The sequence below is a fragment of the Sorex fumeus genome, unplaced genomic scaffold, assembly GCF_029834395.1.
Source record: "Sorex fumeus unplaced genomic scaffold, SorFum_2.1 ptg000061l, whole genome shotgun sequence".
Taxonomy (NCBI): domain Eukaryota; kingdom Metazoa; phylum Chordata; class Mammalia; order Eulipotyphla; family Soricidae; genus Sorex; species Sorex fumeus.
In genome coordinates this window covers 11,544,833-11,562,915 of record NW_026606118.1, presented here as the reverse complement: position 1 = coordinate 11,562,915, position 18,083 = coordinate 11,544,833, and the positions used below count along the sequence as shown (strand labels likewise).

Below are 18,083 nucleotides of genomic sequence, written 5' to 3'. Positions count from 1 at the left end.
TAAAATATTTCTATTGTACTTTACATAGGGTGGTAACAATAGTGTTAGCTTTTATGGTTTTGATGTACAAAGGTCTTGCACCTTCACCACCACCTAGCATTTATTATCATATTATTATTATATAATATATTATTATATTATTACTATTTATTATTATTGTCATTATTATGAAGAACACAGACTTTCCCCCCTTGTCACTTCTTGTCAATTTCTATTGACCAATTTCTTTCTGAACAGCCCAGTATAACAAAATACAGGGACTCATTGGAATACCTGGCAAGCCACCTGTGATGTATTCGATATGCCAAACACAGTAACAACAAAATCTCCAATGGAGACGTTACTGGGCCCGCTCAAGCAAATCGATGAACAATGGGAGGGCCTTTACCTTTACCTTTACCATTGGAATATCATTTAAAATATTTAAATTGATAAAAATAAATTAACTTCATTCAAGTTTTGTTAAAAAGGTAATTCCTACCCACCTTTGACTTCTATAACATAGAAGTTACATTTTGGTGGAAGTATATCCATGAACATATAATTCAAATTTTGTGCTTATAAGTCTTTTTGTTTATTTTCAGTAGAGTAAAAATACTGGATTATAGCAGGATCTAGGCTGCAGAAAATTTTTAAAGAATTGTGAGAATTACAAAATATATTTCACGGTCACGGTCCTCCCGTTGTTCATCGATTTGCTCAAGCGGGCCCAGTAACGTCTCCATTGTGACACTTGTTACTGTGTTTGGCATATTGAATACGTCACGGGTAGCTTGCCAGGCTCTGCCATGCAGCCGAGATCCTCTCGGTAGCTTGCCAGACTCTCCAAGAGGGGCAGAGGAATCGAACTCGGGTCGGCCATGTTGGCTGCGTGCAAGGCAAACGCCCTACCACTGTGCTATCGCTCCAGACCCTTTATAAAATAAATGGCTGAATAGAAACATATTTGATGATGTGTTAATAAAAAGGAGGGAAGCATAAGCCAAAAAGATGGTACAGGAAGAAAGGTAATTACCTTGGATGTGCCCAACCCAAGTACAATCCCTAGCACTGCCTATGGTTCCCTGAGCCTACTCAGGAGTTGTCCCTGGGTGCAAAGCCAGGAGTAAGCCCCAAGGACTGCAGGATATAGCCCCAAACAACAAGAAGAAAACATAGCAACAACAAAAAAACAAAAACAAGCAAACAAACAATCAAGAAAAGCAAAAGTAAATATTATTCTCAAATATCTTGATTTTCATTGATAGTAAGAAACAGGTGTTTCAGTGGCTAAAGAAATAAAAGAAGGAATAAAATCTGTAATTTAAGAAGAAATTATAATAAAAGAATGAGCACATTCTTTTTAAAAAAGAATCAAATAGGAATTAGAAATAAATGATAAAATCTAACATTTCAATGAATTGCTTAAATAACAGAATGAACCCCAGCAGGTCTGATTGTTGGGGGGAAATTCCAAATAACAATGGTGCATCTTTTGTCAAAATAATAAATGTAATCTAAGTAGAGAGAGAGTTAAGTGGAAATCATCTGCCTCACAGGCAGGGGGAGGGGTGGGATGGAGGGTATACTGGGGTTCTTGGTGGTGGAACTTGTGCACTGGTGCAGGGATGGGTGTTTGACTGATCATTGTATGACCGAGACTTAAACCTGAAAGCTTTGTAACTGCTCTCACGGTGATTCAATAAATAAATAAAAATCTCTCATTCAATAAATAAATAAAAATAATCGATTTGCTCAAGCGGGCCCAGTAACGTCTCCATTTTTTTGAGACTTCTTGTTACTGTGTTTGGCATATCGAATACATCACGGTAGCTTGCCAGGCTTTGCTGTGTGGGCAAGCTACTCTCAGTAGCTTGCTAGGCTCTCTGAGAGGGGCTGAAGAATCGAACCCGGCTTGACCGGGCTGGCTAATAAAAAAAGGAAAAAAAAAAGAAAAGCAAACATTTGAAAAAAATGTCTATGATCAAGAAATTGGGGGAAATGCCTGAAATTCACTGTTTTCACCTTAATCCAGTGTAATCACAACTACTGTTGCTTTGGGGGCCATGCAGAACTGGGGATCAAACTGACTCAGGGACTAGAACATGTAAGGTTCACACCCCAGCCCACTGAACTATCTCTCTATGGCCCCAAATAGACAATATATTCAGTATATGCATAAAATGTGAAATCACTCCATCTTCCATTTCTATCTGGATGAAAACAGCACTTAAGCATCCAAATTATTCTTAAGACTCTAAAGTACATTTCCAGCCCCCCGCCCCCCCTTGATTCATTCTAGAACATTCCAGTAGAACGCACCCTCTGGGCTGTGCTGCAGATGGCGGAGTAACTATCCTTCGTGCCCTGCAGATGTCCTTGCACATTCTGTTTCAGTTTCGCTTGAAGGTGGTCTGCACATTGGCTGATCAAGTTGTCGCCTTTCATTTTAAGATTGTCCAAACGTTCTTCAAAACCAGCAATTTCTTCCATCATTGCCTATGGAAAGGAAACAGTGTTTGTGTAACCAGGCTTTGCATTAAAATATTTATCAAATAGCAAGCTTAAGATAATCGGACTCTGGGGCTGGAGCAATTAGCACAGCAGGGAGTGCAAGATGATACCGGGTTTGATCCCCAGCATCCTATATGGTCCGCCGAGCACTGCCAGGAGTAATTCCTGAGTACGTGAAGCAGGAGTAACCCCTGTGCATTGCTGGTGTGATCCAAAAAGAACAACAAAAAAAGATAATCTGACTCTTTGGGGGAGTTTTCAAAGGAATATTACAATAGATCTCAGTTACTAGAGTAGCAAATGAAAGCAAAAACAGCGATGTATTTCCCATACAAGAGGAAAAGAGACGTTACGTAGAGAATAATAAAGTCAACTTGAAGACCAGAGTGAGCTGGGGGAGGGAAATAGAAGAAGGAAGGGGAGAAAGAAAAGAGTCTCAGACAGGAAGCTGGCTGGTCTCAGACAGGAAGCTGCTCCGTGGTATTATTAACAGAGAAGAAAATTGTTCATGTCTCTAATAATGATAGAAGCACTGTAGCACTGACCTCCCATTGTTCATCAATTTGCTCGAGCGGGCACCAGTAATGTTTCCATTGTGAGACTTGCTACTGTTTTTGGCATATCGAATATGCCATGGGGAGCTTGCCAGGCTCTGCTGTGTGGGCGGGCTACTTTTGGTAGCTTGCCAGGCTCTCCGAGAGGGGTTGAGGAATCAAACCTGGGTTGGTCACGTGCAAGGCAAATGCCCTACCCACTGACTGTGCTATCGCTCCAGCCCAGTAATGGTAGTATAATTTATATATTAAGTAATCTAATTATTCTTTATTGTACATTATTAATATTCAGTGGCATTAACTTACACAATAATATATTAATATTCAATGGAATTGATATGTACTAATGTATTAATTTATATAATATTTCTGAGAAAATATTATATAAATTAATACATTAGTACATATCAATTCCATTGAATATTAATATTTACTTTTAGGGCTAAATATGCATACTAACAAAAACATTTGCCACTAATTACCTATCTGGAGCGATAGCACAGCGGGTAGGGCGTTCGCCTTACAAGCGGCCAACATGGCCGACCCGAGTTCGATTCCTCCGCCCCTCTCGGAGAGCCCGGCAAGCTACCGAGAGTATTCGATATGCCAGACACAGTAACAACAAAGTCTCCAATGGAGACGTTACTGGGCCCGCTCGAGCAAATCGACGATCAACGGGAGGGCCTTTACCTTTTTACCTTTACCTATCTTCTATTAATCAGGAACTATATCTAGGCCCTGATCACATGCATTATTATAGCTGTCAAAACCCTGATGGTTATATAACATGCTCAGATGCACATAGCTCACAAATGATAGTCTCAAGCTTTGCACCCCACTGTGCTGACTCCAGTTTACATATATCACTACCTTGTCATGTAGTGATCCCCTGAGCAGAGGGTTCAGTCCCTAGCACCTCTATAGTCCCCAAGTTCCATCAGGAATGATCCCCAAAAGTAGAGTAAGTTCTGAGCACTGCCAGGTGTGGCCTCCAAACCAAAACAAAGTTAAAAATGAAATGAGAAAGTGTTAATTTCCAACTATACGTGATGCTAAAGACAAATGCCATACCTAACACAGGATTCTGGGTCAGTATATCTAAGGGAAACTTGGAGAGAGGGGGGTTCGAGGGGCTCGGTAGCCTGAATATACCACTTTTTCCAGCGGTGCTGAGTGAATGGTTCTTATATCCACCACAAGGAAAAGCAGGCTTTCTTCTAAGCTGGAATAGAACCACCAAGCCATAAGGTTATCTGACTACATTTTATTTAGCAAGTACACACAGAAAGGTAATTCCACGAGATGTTCTACTAGATACGGCTAGGAAGTCCAAGGCCCAGAGAAGTGAAATTAATGTCTTTAAGATCCATTAGTGAATATCAACCATGTCATGACTAAAATTCATGACATGAGGTCATCCAAACTTCCCAACAAAACTGTGTATAGGGATGTATCTCAGTGGTAGAGCACACACTTGACATGTATATGACCTTAGGTTTGATCCCTTTCTCCCCCAGTTGTGACCTCACTACATCTGTAATGTGGTACAGATAATTACTCAAAACACATATTAATCAAGGTAAGAATAATCTATTGGTTCTTCTTCTGTTGTTATTATTATTATTGCTGTTGTTGTGTATTTTGGGGACCATACCTAGCTGTGCTCAGGGTTTACTCCTGGTTCTGCAGTCAAAAATCACTTATGGATCTCAGTGGTCCAGGAGTGATGACTACCCAGTGTTCAGGGGACCATATGGGGTGGTAGGGATGGACTATTGTCAGCTGTGTGCAAGGCCAATCCTCTGTATGCTGAACTATTGCTCTGGTCCAGGGTAAGAACACTTTAGAACAGCATCATTCTTTGTGGCTTACAAATGCCTTCACATACATGATTTACTGTGATGTCCTGGTTGAGTGGACTGGACTGTTGTCCACTTTCTAGAAGAGGAAAGGAGGAAACTCTCTACAGTCAGGAAGAAGGGAATATTACTCCTGTGCAGACTTTAGGACTATTCCTACTAGACCCTAACTTTGTACTTTTCTAAAGGAAAGATAATCTCCTTGATAAAGGCCATCCCTGAAAATTCTGTGGCAAAATCTATCACTTGTGGTGATCTGTTCTAATGTTATTCAGGAGTTCAAATGCTAGGATTTAACTGTGGTTGATGCTTTCATATACGCATATGGTCACGCATACCACACTCATGTGGACACAAACACACACACACATGTATACAATGTAGTTACTCAGCTGTACACATGCACATACTCATGCACACATACATGCATGTGTATATGCACACAGGCATGCACTTACACATACATGCATGAACACACAGACTCATGCCCACACATGTGCACACACATGGGCGTGGTGGTTCTAGCTCCTGACAGGGCAGCTTACCTTGTGGTGGGCGAGTTGTTGCGTGATGGTCTCCAGACTGCCAGTCTCCATGAGATCTGGTGCCACCAGCCTGCCCGACATTTGCAAGAGCCACTTCTCCACCTCTTGGAGCTCACTGTTGTAATCTTCGTGGTCCTTAACTTTGACTTCAAGACTGCAAACATGCTCCTGACAGAACAAGCAAAGGTTGGTGGCTTGTAGGGAATGGAACAGAATCCTACTGAAACTTTTTCCTATTTGTACAAATGCAATACATTTCACAGGGCAGGTCAAGTTCTCTCACTGAGGACAGGAAAAAAAAAAAGGACAACCATCATGCCAATTAAATCATCTGAGCTACTCCAGGAAAACCACAGCCTACCTCTAAACTCAATCGTGTCAATCATGTGCTAGCAATAAAAAATGATTGGTTTTAACTCCAAATGCTTAACGATGTACAAAAAATAAACCAAGAGGTAAACTAAAAGGAAAAATATATAGTAGTCCTTAACTATTTCAGAGAGAGAAAAAAGATTCTGGATCTCCTGTTGGAACAGGTCAATATGGTTTCACTGAGTTTCTGACGGCGTCTCACCTTTCCTGAAGTGCAGAGGGCCTGGTAATCACTTTGCAGTTGATCGATTTTGTCCTTTAAAGTAACATCCTGCACCAGTTCCAGAAGAGCTTCTCCTTTTTCTTGCACGGATTTTACAGAGGGCTCATGGGACAGCACCATTTGTTGAAGTGACTTGAATGACAAAGGAAAAAACAAGAGCCAGATCATTTCCCTGTGTCAAAGTAAACAGACACTAAAACTGGGGATGTGCTGTAGCCCCACGTAACATTCTGATGCATACTTTATGAGACAATAACTATCAGGTAAGAATGTGATGTTTTCTTTCTTCTCATCTGATCAATATGGTTTTAAAACACAAAGGAAAAGTAACAACACTGCACACTGTCCTGGTCATGGAGAGAGGAAGCATAGGGAAGGATTATGGTGGGTGACTCTGACTCCAGGCCCGTTTCTGGCTTCTAGCTCATTCTCTTCCATGGAATGACGGGAGCAAGGTAGAACTTTTAGGTTTGGAGCTCACGGAGTTCATCACAGCAGGGGCTGGATATGAAGGGAGGGAGGCGAGGCCTAGCTGCCAGCTGGCTGGGATAAGCTCAGAGCACCCACATAGATCAGGAGGAGGGTGGAAGTGCAGAGGGGAGAGAAAGCAGATGTGATGCATATGCAGTGTCTGCAAGGACAAGCTGTGGGTCTCAGCAGAAAAGGCAAAGGTGGGGATGAGCATATTGGCCGGGGGAGGAAAAACCTACAGTCAAAGCTGTGAAGTGCTTCCCCAGAATACAACTCGAAAAAGCCACAGCTCATTGCTTAGTTCAGACTGAGAACAAAAGTTATTTATACATATGAGCATTGGTGGGCTGGAGCGATAGCACAGCGGGTAGGGCCTTGCACGCAGCTGGCTCCGCCAAGCCGGGTTCGATTCCTCCGCCCCTCTAGGAGAGCCAGGCAAGCAACTGAGAGTATCTCACCTGCACGGAAAAGCCTGGCAAACTACCCGTGACGTATTCAATATGCCAAACACAGTAACAAGTCTCACAATGGAGACGTTACTGGGCCCTCTCTAGCAAATCAATGAACAACAGGAGGACAGTGACCGTGATGAGCACTGGTAATTGAAATACTTGAGTACGCAAAGCATATCGTTTAGTGCAATAACGCTGTCATTCTTCACCTTTTTTGGGGGGTGGGATTTCAGATCACACCCAGTGATGCACAGGGGTTACTCCTGGCTCTGTACTCAGGATTTACTCCTGGAGGTGTTCAGGGGACCATATGGAATGCTAGGAACCAAACCCAGGTCGGCTGCGTGCAAGGCAAACTCCCTATTAAGGCTCTAGCCCCTCATTCTTCATCTTTAAGAATGATTAACTGGGTAGTTTATGACATCTTATAAAGGTACACCTTTTCAGGTATAGAGCTCTAAAATCAGTATCTATCTATCTATATATAATTATGAAGCAAACATATATATATCATATATTTCATGTTTGCTTCCTAATTCTAGTTTCTGCACACACACCAAAGAATCCCTTTACTAGTCTCACCTTTTCCCTTCCCCGTTCCTTCTGCTAAACACTGGAATGTTATAGGCTCCTCCCTCCTCCCCTTCCCTTCCGTTATCCTCCACCCCTTTCTTCCTCAATGCTGGAGAGAGAATCCGAGCTTCACAAATGTGAGGCTCTACTGCTAAGTTCTTTCCCTAGCCCTGCTTTTTTCTTATATGTTCCAGATGAATCAAATCATATGGCGTTTGTCTGGCTTGTGTCACTAAGCCTAACACCCTGGAGTTCTTGTGCTTGGGGGCCACACCTGACAGTGCTTAGGAACTGCTCCTAGCTTGTCCCTTGGGGTGTGTTCTCTAGTACTCAGGGGAGGAGGCAGTGTGGATGATTGAATCTGCCCCCCCCTGCACGCAAAACACATGCCCGGCCAGAGTCCTACCCAACTCTACATGCTTCCAAAAGCCAATTTGAATGTGTTTGGTTCTTTTATTATTATACTATTATTTATTATATTGAGCGAGAGCGATAGCACAGCGGTAGGGCGTTTGCCTTGCACGCAACCAACATGGCTGACCGAGTTCGATTCCTCTGCCCCTCTCGGAGAGCCCGGCAAGCTACCGAGAGTATCTCGCCTGCACGGCAGAGCCTGGCAAGCTCCCCGTGACATATTCGATATGCCAAACACAGTAACAACAAAAGTCTCCAATCGAGACGTTACTGGGCCCGCTTGAGCAAATCGATGAACAACGGGAGGACCGTGACCGTTTATTATATTATTACATTATATAATATTTATTATATTATTTTTTATTATTTATAGAAATAATCTTCATTGGGTAATTAGATCTCATTTTAGTTTATCAAATGTCAGTTTATGAACCTTCAGTACTCAAAGGTCAGAAGGAGACTTGATTTATTTTTCTGAAACAGATGAAATCTGTGCAGGTGAGAGCCCTCTACCTGGCACACACTGCGGGAATGGAGCTCCTGCATTCAGTCAATCTTTGATTGTCAAAGGGTTTTCCCAGATGGAAACTGAACTCTGATGTGGAGCCTGCATGCTCCATCACTGTGAGTGGTGATAGAATCACCTTCCAGAATACACACAAACACACACACACACATGCACACATGTGCACACACATACAAACACATACACACAAAACACATGCACACACATGCACACACACATGCACACACACATGCATGCTTGCACGCACACACAAACGCATGCACAAACATATGCACACACGCACAAACACATACACACAAACATACATGGATACACATACACACAAACACTTGCTCACATACATGCATACACACATATGCATGCCTGCACACACAAACACATACTTACACACGAATACATGAATACACATGCAGACACACATATAAACGCTTGCACAAACATGCACACACATGCACGCACACCCATATGCGTGCTTGCACGCACACACATACACACAAACACTTGCTCACACACATGCACACACATGTGCACACTCATACACACAAACACATGCATGTACACATACAAACACTTGCACACACACGCACACGTGCACACACGTATGTATGCTTTCACACACACATAGAAATACTTGCTCACCCACATACACATACACGCACACACACATGCACACACACATACACAAATGCGTGCATGCACACACACACTCACATACACACACCCTTTCCAACCTCCCTGTTCATCACTCTGTCACAACGCTCTACCTTGTATTTGGACAACTGAGCTTTTTTCTCATATAGCTCCATCTTGGCTTCTTCCGGACCCTGTAGGATCTCTTGGGACTCTGCTATCCATTGTGTCAGTGCTTTGTATTTATCCGAGAACTCTTTGGCCAAATGCAGGCCTTTCTCCACAGTCATGTGCTCCTTCCGGACTGTGCTGGTCAGCTCCTTCAGCTGCTCCATGTGACTGTGGATCTCTTGCCGCAGTGTTTCTGCCTCTCCATCCTCCAAGTACTGCAGTGCTTGCTCGCCTTTCTCCCGAGCCGATTTCAGCAAACTGTGGCCTTTCTCCATGTCTTTCAGCAAGCCCTGAGAACAGAGGGAAGAAGAAGCCACCACTGAGCCAGTTGCATTTTCTTTTCTTGAGGAGAAGAAATGAGAGAATGACTGCACTCATTTGTGGGATTAAAAAAAGGGGGTGGGGCGGAGGGATAGCACAGCGGGGAGGGCGTTTGCCTTGCACGTGGTCAACCCAGGTTCAATTCCCAGCGTCCCATATGGCCCCCTGAGCACCGCTAGGAGTAATTCCTGAGTGCGTGAGCCAGGAGTAACCCCTGAGCATCACTGGGAGTGACCCCAAAAGAAAAAAAAAAGGCACATAGTATGAGACTAACATCCGGGAAAGTAGAAACAAGGGCCAGGACAAACGGTCCATGGTTGGAAGCCTGCCTCAAGGGCTGGCGGGGGAGAGGGCAGTTGGAATAGAGAAGGAACCATTATGACAATGACTATTGGAAGGGATTGCTCTGGATGGGAGATGTGTGCTGAGAGTGGGTAAAGGAGAGAGAGAGAGAGAGAGAGAGAGAGAGAGAGAGAGAGAGAGAAGAAAAGAGAAAAGTACCTGCCATAGAAGCAGGCTGTGTGAGTTTATAGTCCATTTTTTTCCACTTGGGAATTTTTTTTTAAATTTTTATTAGTGAGACACCATGAGTACAGTTGTAGACTTACAAGTTTTTGTGCTTGGGTTTCAGTTATACAATGATCGAGTACCCATCCCTCCACCAGTGCCCATTTCCCACCACCACGGGTCCCAGTATCCCTCCCACCCCCCCCCCATCCCCCCATCCCACCCTGCCTCTGTGGCAGGGCATTCCCTTTTGTTCTCTCTCTCCTTTTGGGTGTTGTGGTTTGCAAAAGAGGCATTGAGTGGCAATCATGTTTGGTCTAGGGTCTATTTTCAGCATGCTTCTCCCATCCTGGGAGGATCCTCCCAACGGAGCTCAGATATAGTCCAGTTTTTGACAAGCTCCCCCACCCATCAGACCTGGCAAAATAAATACACGCGATTCCAGCATCTCCGTGAGAGAACGGAGTAGCTGAGGTAAAAGAGAAATCTTGGGAGAGAGCTGAGTGTCCGTATCCTACCTCCAAAGCCTTCATTTTTTTCCCCATCATCGCCTTATCCACTTTGTCAATTTTGACAGCCACGTTCTTGAAGTTTTTCTGCGTCGAGTGGAACCAGTCTGAATAGGAACTTAGGGATGATTCCGATTCTTCCAAACTCTGGATCTCTTCCTCCAGGAATTTGATGTGTTCCTTGGAAAGAGAAAAGAAGGTTGAACATGGGACCAGATGCCATGGGGTTTGGGATGAGTAGGTCTCTTCGTAGGAAGCCAGAGGAAGGAGAACATTTGGGCGACTGATATGCTCGGGCTGAGCCCGGGCTCTGCTCACCAGCACTTGTAGGAGAAGGGCCTGGTATCTGGATGTGAGCTGAGTGGCCTGGCAGCCCAGACGGCTGCTCACACGCCTCTCGTCAAGGATCTCCTGTGCCCGAGCTCCAACCTCCTCCACTTCATCCCTGTAGGCAACGACTCCCTCATGCCACTTCTGAAAAGACGAGAGTGCAGGGGGAAATTGTCAGTCTTCGGCATTTATTTGCCAGAGGTGGGGATGGGGGGAACCTCACACCCAGCAGTGTTCAGGGGTTAGTCCTGGCTCTGCACTTGGGGATCACTCCTGGTGCCGCTTTAGGAAGCATCTGGGCTGCCAGGGATTGAACCCAGGTCTTCGGCATGCAAGGCAAGGGCTTTACGCACTGTGCTATCTCTACAGTCCCAACCAGAGGCATTCGTGAGAAGGATAAATGTTTCTCTCTCTCTCTCTATACACACACACACACACACACACACACACACACACATCACTGTTACTGTCCTCCCATTGTTCATCGATTTGCTTGAGTGGGCCCAGTAAACGTCTCCATTGTGACACTTGTTACTGTGTTTGGCATATTGAATATGTCATGGGGAGCTTGCCAGGCTTAAATTAATAATAACCGTGCAGGCGAGATACTCTCAGTAGCTTGCCAGGCTCTCTGAGAGGGGTGGAGGAATCAAACCTGGGTTGGCCAGGTTGGCCACGTGCAAGGCAAATGCCCTACGCACTGTGCTATATATACATAGCATCTATGTGCTCTTCATCTATGGTTAAGTAATGCATAGTTTCTCAATATTAATTGATTTTAGTATATGATTAGAACATTAATTCTGAGGGACCAAAGTCATAGTACAGTGTGGGAGGGCGTTTGCCTTGCACACGGCCCACCTGGGTTTGATCCCTGGCACTCCAAATGATTCCCTCAGCCCACCAGGAGTGATCCCTAAGTGCAATGCCAGGAGTAAGCCATGAGCACTGCTGTGTGGCCCCTTCTCCCCAAAAAACATTTTTGAAAACTATTTCATATATAACCTCATGAAATAATTTTTACCACAATGTGATAAATTGTACACTTTTTTTTAATGCAGGAGTACTGCTATTTATTCAGCCATTGATTATGCTTATTGAAATGGGCATGAACTCCACTGTACACTTCTTATACCCGTTTTCCTGTGAATATGATACTCAGATCAAGAAAAAATAGAGGTGCAATAACGTCGTCCACCAAAGACATAAACATTAACATTAATGCTATTGCAAACTGTGTAACCTCAGTAATCAAAATCAAATAAAATTATATTTTATCTTAAGATGCAATTCTTTCTTTGTGCATTTAGAATGTATTTTTCTGACGTAATTTTCAATGTGCTGCATATAACCTAATAGAAATTATGCCATACAAAGTGCATTTCAGTTATCATTTTCAGTTTAGTTAAGTGAAATTTATTTAAACAGAAAATAGATGGGCATATATTATGTCTTAAAATAGATAAACAATGAAAAGAAATTTCAAAGGCATAGGCATTAAACTTTTCATGTGCCCTAGATTTACATGAAAGTTAGAATAAAATTGATTATCAAGTGTTATTTCAGTGAACTGCATATCAGAACAATTTTATATCAGAACTGTAAATTTAAATGATTCTAGTAATAGCACTCATAGCTTTACAAAGTAAGGTAATAGCACTTTGAAAGAAAATATAAAACATTTAATTAAATTACAAAATAATTTTACAGTCTATAAAATATTATAGTATAGTATAATTTATAGTATTTTATAGTATGGGCCGGAGCGATAGCATAGTGGGTAGGGCATTTGCCTTGCACACGACCGACCTCGGTTAGATGCCTCTGCCCCTCTCAGATAGCCCGGCAGCAAGCTACCAAGAGGATTCTGCCCGCATGGCAAAGTCTGGCAAGCTACCCGTGGTGTATTCGATATGCCAAAAACAGTACAAAGTCTCACAATGGAGATGTGACTGGTGCCTGCTCGAGAAAATCAATGAACAATGGTAAAACAGTCCTTTATAGTATAATGATTTTCATTATCTTATGAAATACTACATTTAGATTGTTTGAAATGACTGCAAGCAGAAGAATGTTCTATTGTAATTTGTTTTATTCAAATTAAAAATCTTTGGTGACTTTGGAACTACCCACCTGAAGTGCTCAGGGGCAATTATGGGCTCTGTGCTTGGGAGTGACTGCTAGCAGTGGTGGCAGGTTGGGGTACAAAGCCGGGAACTTGAAAAAGAATCTGTAACACTCAAGGGTAGAGTTTCTTACCCTCTTTGTGATCTCCATAATCCCTGTTACTTATTTTATCTAGGCAAGTGGAAAGAGGTTTTGCAAGATCTTAATCTTAGACTAAGTCACCAACATTTCATCTACTTATTTGGGGGTCGCACCTAACAGTGCTCAGGGCTTACTCCCACTGTTGTGCTCAGAGATGACTCCTACTATGGTTCAGAGGACCATATGCAGTGCCAGAATTAAACCAGGATCACGATGTGAAAGGCAAGCACTTTACCCACTGTACTATCTCCCCAGCCCCAAAGTTTCCAACATTTCAGCAAACCATGTAGCCTTGGTAACAGCTGGACAAAGATCAGAAATGTCTACTTGTACCTTCATCTGATGTAACTGCATCTCCTTGGCAGCCCGGTTGGACTGACGTCCGCTTCTGAGACTCACTTTCTCCTCCAGGGGTTTCAGCCATTCATCCACTTGCTGAAACTTCTGGTCGATGAGCCGCAGCTTGTTCACGACATTATTGAACTGAGTCCGGGTTTCCAACAGCCTCTGCTGGTAAGCCTGCCAATCCTGGCGGAGCGATTCCAAGGCCCGATCCTCTGTCTGCGGAAGGCCCGAGGGGATCACATCCTCTCTGGCGTGCAGTGCCGAGTTCAGCAGCGCCTGGCCCTCCGCACAGCGTACCTGGAGTTCCTGCGGGAGAAAGTTCTGGATGTCACAGCACATCCAGAGTTCACCCCAGCACAAGAGCCTCAGCCACACCATCCATCCCAGCTTGGACTTCACATTAGAAAAGTTAACTGGGGCTGAAGCGATAGTACAGCGGGTAGGGCGTTTGCCTTGCACACGGCTGACCTGGGTTTGATTCCCAGCATCCTATATGGTCCTCCATGTGGAGACTGAGGAAAGCGAAATCCAAACACTGCCAGGAGTAATTCCTGAGTGCAGAGGCAGGAGTAACCCCTGTGCATTGCTGTGTGTGACCCAAAATGAAAAAGAAAAGAAAAGAAAAGAAAAGAAAAGAAAAATAAAATAAAAAGGGAAAAATAAATACTCGGGCAGAGCGATAGCACAGCAGGTAGGGCGTTTGCCTTGCATGTGGCCGACCCAGAATCGATTCTTCTGTCTCTCTCAGCTCAGCAAGCTACTGAGAGCATCCTGCCCACATGGCAGAGCCTGGCAAGCTCCCTGTGGCACATTCAATATGCCAAAAACAGTAACAAGAAGTCTCACAATAGAGGCATTACTGGTGCCCACTCGAGCAAATCAATGAACAACTGGAGGACAAATGCTACAGTGCTACAGTGCTCATCTGTAAAGTGTCAACTTCAAATTGACTCATATGCCCGCAGCAGGAAAAAGATTCAGAAATATTTCTGATGAACATAGCTGACACAAGTGCATGCCAATATTTTTCTCAATCAGCCCAAAAATAATTTCTGAGACTGGACTGTTTCACGTGCAGGAAAAAAAAAACTCTTGTAATGAAAGGATTATTTTTGATTTTTTAGTTTTTAACATCCAAGTCTTCCCAGGGCTTACTCCTGGCTCTGTGCTCAGGGCTGACTCATGCCAGTGCTCAAGGGACCCTATGGAATGCCACGGTTTTATTCTGGATAAAATGTGTGAAAGGAAAAGGCTCTACCTGCTCTGCTATCTCTCTGCCCTGCAAAGCTTTATTGCTTAAGAAATAACTTGGGCTTATTAGAAACTGTTCAAAGATCTGAAGCTTCTTGCCTAGACGTTGAAGAGGATCAGTCGTCAGGAAAGAAATAATGAATCCCTCTCCATGGAGGGAGCAGCTTTGCTAATACCATGGTCTTGAAAATGTGGAGACTGAGGAAAGCGAAATCCAAACCTGGGAGACTGAATTATCAAACCTGCTCTCCAGGTGTTCCCCAAAATAGTTTTCTCCATTAAAACATCAGCTCAAAGACACACTATGAATTTAAAATAAATCAAGTCTTGGAAAGCATAAAATAGATTTCATAAAAAGAAAAAAAATATATATATATATCCTTCATGACCTTGACAAAATTATGTTGTATTTTATTTATTTACTACTTAAAAAGAATTTATCTGGAGGCTGTGGAGAGAGCACTCCTGGGCAGTGTGTGGGGAGCCAGGTTTATGGCTGGTAGGGAGGTGTTGAGTGGGTTAAGCAGATGGTGTTGGGGATCAAACCCGGAGCCTCTCATATAAGGGGTTCTACTGTTTGAGCTATATTCCTGACTGAACAGTGCTACATTTTATTCATTATTTATTTATTTATTTATTTATTGGCTTTTGGGGTCACACCTGGTGTTGCTCAGGAGTTATTTTTGGCTCTGCACTCAGAAATCACTGCTGGCCTTGCTCAGAGGACCATTTGGGATGCTTGGGATCGAACTCAGGTCAGTCATTTGCTAAGCAAACCTCTATGCACTATACTATCACTTTGGCCCCCAATGTTGCATTTTAATGTCAAAAAAATTGTATCGTTTTTTTAATTATCTAGTGTTGAAAGGTACCATGTAAAATTCTAGTGATAGCTGAAATAATGACAGATACTGGTTGTTCTCCACTCTTATGTACATGTAATGGAACAAAAGAAGAGAACGGATTATAGCCAATAAAAACACACACCCTTAGATACTTATCCCAGATCTAAAGTTTTCAAGGTGGGGTGAGAAAGTTGCAAGTATAGAGAGTATTGAAAGGCTATGGTGAGGGATATTACACCACTGTAGAAGGTGTGGTGTGGAAATAAGGCATCCCTAAAAGTATAAACATTTACACTCTTATAAACCAATGTTACGTCAGTAAAATTAAACAACATCATGTTACAAGGAAGTTTTAATCTCAGTTCAGACCATTTGAAACTACTCATATCTGATCATTTTTTATCAACAAAAAATAGCCATCTAAATGATTCAACAGATGGAAATATTTCCCCCTTAGATATGAAGTCATTCAGGAATGTTGTAATATGGGGCCAGGAAAAATAGCCTGAAGGATTGGAGCACATGTCTGGCATGCAGAGGGTTCATGGTTTCAGCCCCAGCACCCAGAGACCTTTTCACATCACCAGGGATAATCCTGGAGCCCTGTCCAAACATATAAATCCACCCCCACAAAACTGCGGTACAAAACCTGGGAGAAAGCAGACTACTCATTGCTATGAGCTCAGAGTCTGCTTAGAGCATCTGCCTTGCAAAGAATCCTGGGTTCAGATCCCCAGGTGCCACTGGTTCACTGAGCACAGTCCCGCAGCTCCTGTTTGAGATCCCAGGCACCAAGCCAGCTGTGCAGAAGCCACACCCAGAGGAGTGCATGCCTTCACAAGGACCGTGACGGAAACCATGTGCCAGCAACACAGCCAGGAAGGCAGTAGCTGGTGATCAGACAGAACATCACAACTGCAGCCTGAGCCTCCGAGGAGAGTGCGATGCCAAAAGTATCCAGCCAGCAGGGAGAGCCACAGCTGCTGTGTGACCCCCAAAGACCCACAGTGGCAATGATGTGAGCACTGCAGTCAGGCATCTTATCACCTCGGTCATCAGGATGGCCACAAACACAGGCAATATTTTTTTCTTTTTTGGGTCACACCCAGCGATGTTCAGGGGTTCCTCCTGGCTCTGCACTCAGGAATTACTCCTGGCAGTGCTTGGGGGAACATACGGGATGCCAGGAATTGAACCTGGGTCAGCAGTGTGCAAGGCAAACGCCTTACCCGCTGTTCTATCGCTCCGACCCAAAACACAGGCAATTTTGAATCCAAAATGCAAATTATTCTTAAACTTCACTTTCTAGAATGCTTTTCTTTAATTTTTGGTCTGCCAAGCTAGAACTGTCAAAGGCATGTAAGAAAGAAAAAGTATTTTGGCCATATTGGCTCTGCCTATGCTTGGTGGTGCTCCAGGAACCAAATGTGGTATGGGGAATTGAAACAGTTTAATGCTGCAGGTATATGCAAGGCAAGTGCCTTAAGCTTTGGACTATCTTTTAGGATATAGAGTAAATGTTTTAAACTTTGTGGACAAGACAGTCTCTGCTACAGCTATTTAACCCCAGTTCTACAGTAGACAGAGATGAAACTGAAGTGAATGCATGGTTGTATTCTAAGAAAACTTGACTTAAAAACAGGCAAGGAGATCACAGGCTGGAGTGGACGATTCCTTGTTCTAAATTATTAACTATTTCAAGCCATCACCCTCTCCACGTTTCTGTTTTCGCTACATAAAAGTCGCAACTGCATCAGAGCATTTCATAGTATTTCACACATTTCAAGTAAAGAGGAAGTGATTCAATATTTTTTAAATGTAAAATATTCTATAAACCCTCACCAGGCGTGTCTAGAAAAACTGTTTGTGAAAGTGGCCTCTTTGGGAACTGAGTCACGTGTATGGCTCATACACACCAGGATATATGTACGTCAATGTATGCACACCAGGATCATATAAACTCCTCTTGCCCATGGAATTCACTGCTGCAGTCACTTCCTTTTAACAGCTATAATAATTCAAAATCCTTTCAGGTAAATGACGTGTGGTGAAATAAAACTCTGGAGCTCATCTGGGACCACAGCAACAGCCGCTTACACGAAACAACTGCCTTCTAACCAGAACAAGAGGAACAGCTGCTGGGGCCCAGTGGGCTGCTGGCCTCGTTCCGACACAGAAGCCGAGAGAGCTCACTTAGACTCTGCGTGCCAAGAATGTCTGGAGCACAACACTGAGAGGGCTGATTAAGAGAAAACAGTCCAAGCTACCAAAACAAACGACGCTAGCTCAACATGGCTGAGCAGAACATCCCACAGATGCTGAGAACTGGGTGAATGAGAGCCTTGATGGAAAGTGACCCTTGTTAGCTTGTACTGATTTGTGAACAGAGCATCGTGTCCATCAAATTCTCTCCTCCTCTCATTT

The 18,083-nt window shown here is 43.4% G+C and overlaps 1 protein-coding gene across 5 annotated transcripts in view; it reads right to left on the bottom strand.

Moving 5' to 3' along the window:
* SYNE1 (spectrin repeat containing nuclear envelope protein 1) overlaps window positions 1-18,083 on the bottom strand; it is a 566,819-nt gene that overhangs the window by 247,356 nt on the left and 301,380 nt on the right. For all 5 annotated transcript variants that reach the window (XM_056125930.1, XM_056125931.1, XM_056125932.1 and 2 more), the window contains 7 exons: window positions 13,552-13,869; window positions 10,939-11,094; window positions 10,630-10,800; window positions 9,247-9,573; window positions 6,026-6,178; window positions 5,452-5,619; window positions 2,302-2,478 (listed from right to left, as the gene is read on the bottom strand). In XM_056125930.1, coding sequence (XP_055981905.1) covers window positions 2,302-2,478; window positions 5,452-5,619; window positions 6,026-6,178; window positions 9,247-9,573; window positions 10,630-10,800; window positions 10,939-11,094; window positions 13,552-13,869 — 1,470 coding nt within the window. The remainder of the gene's footprint in view (window positions 1-2,301; window positions 2,479-5,451; window positions 5,620-6,025; window positions 6,179-9,246; window positions 9,574-10,629; window positions 10,801-10,938; window positions 11,095-13,551; window positions 13,870-18,083) is intronic.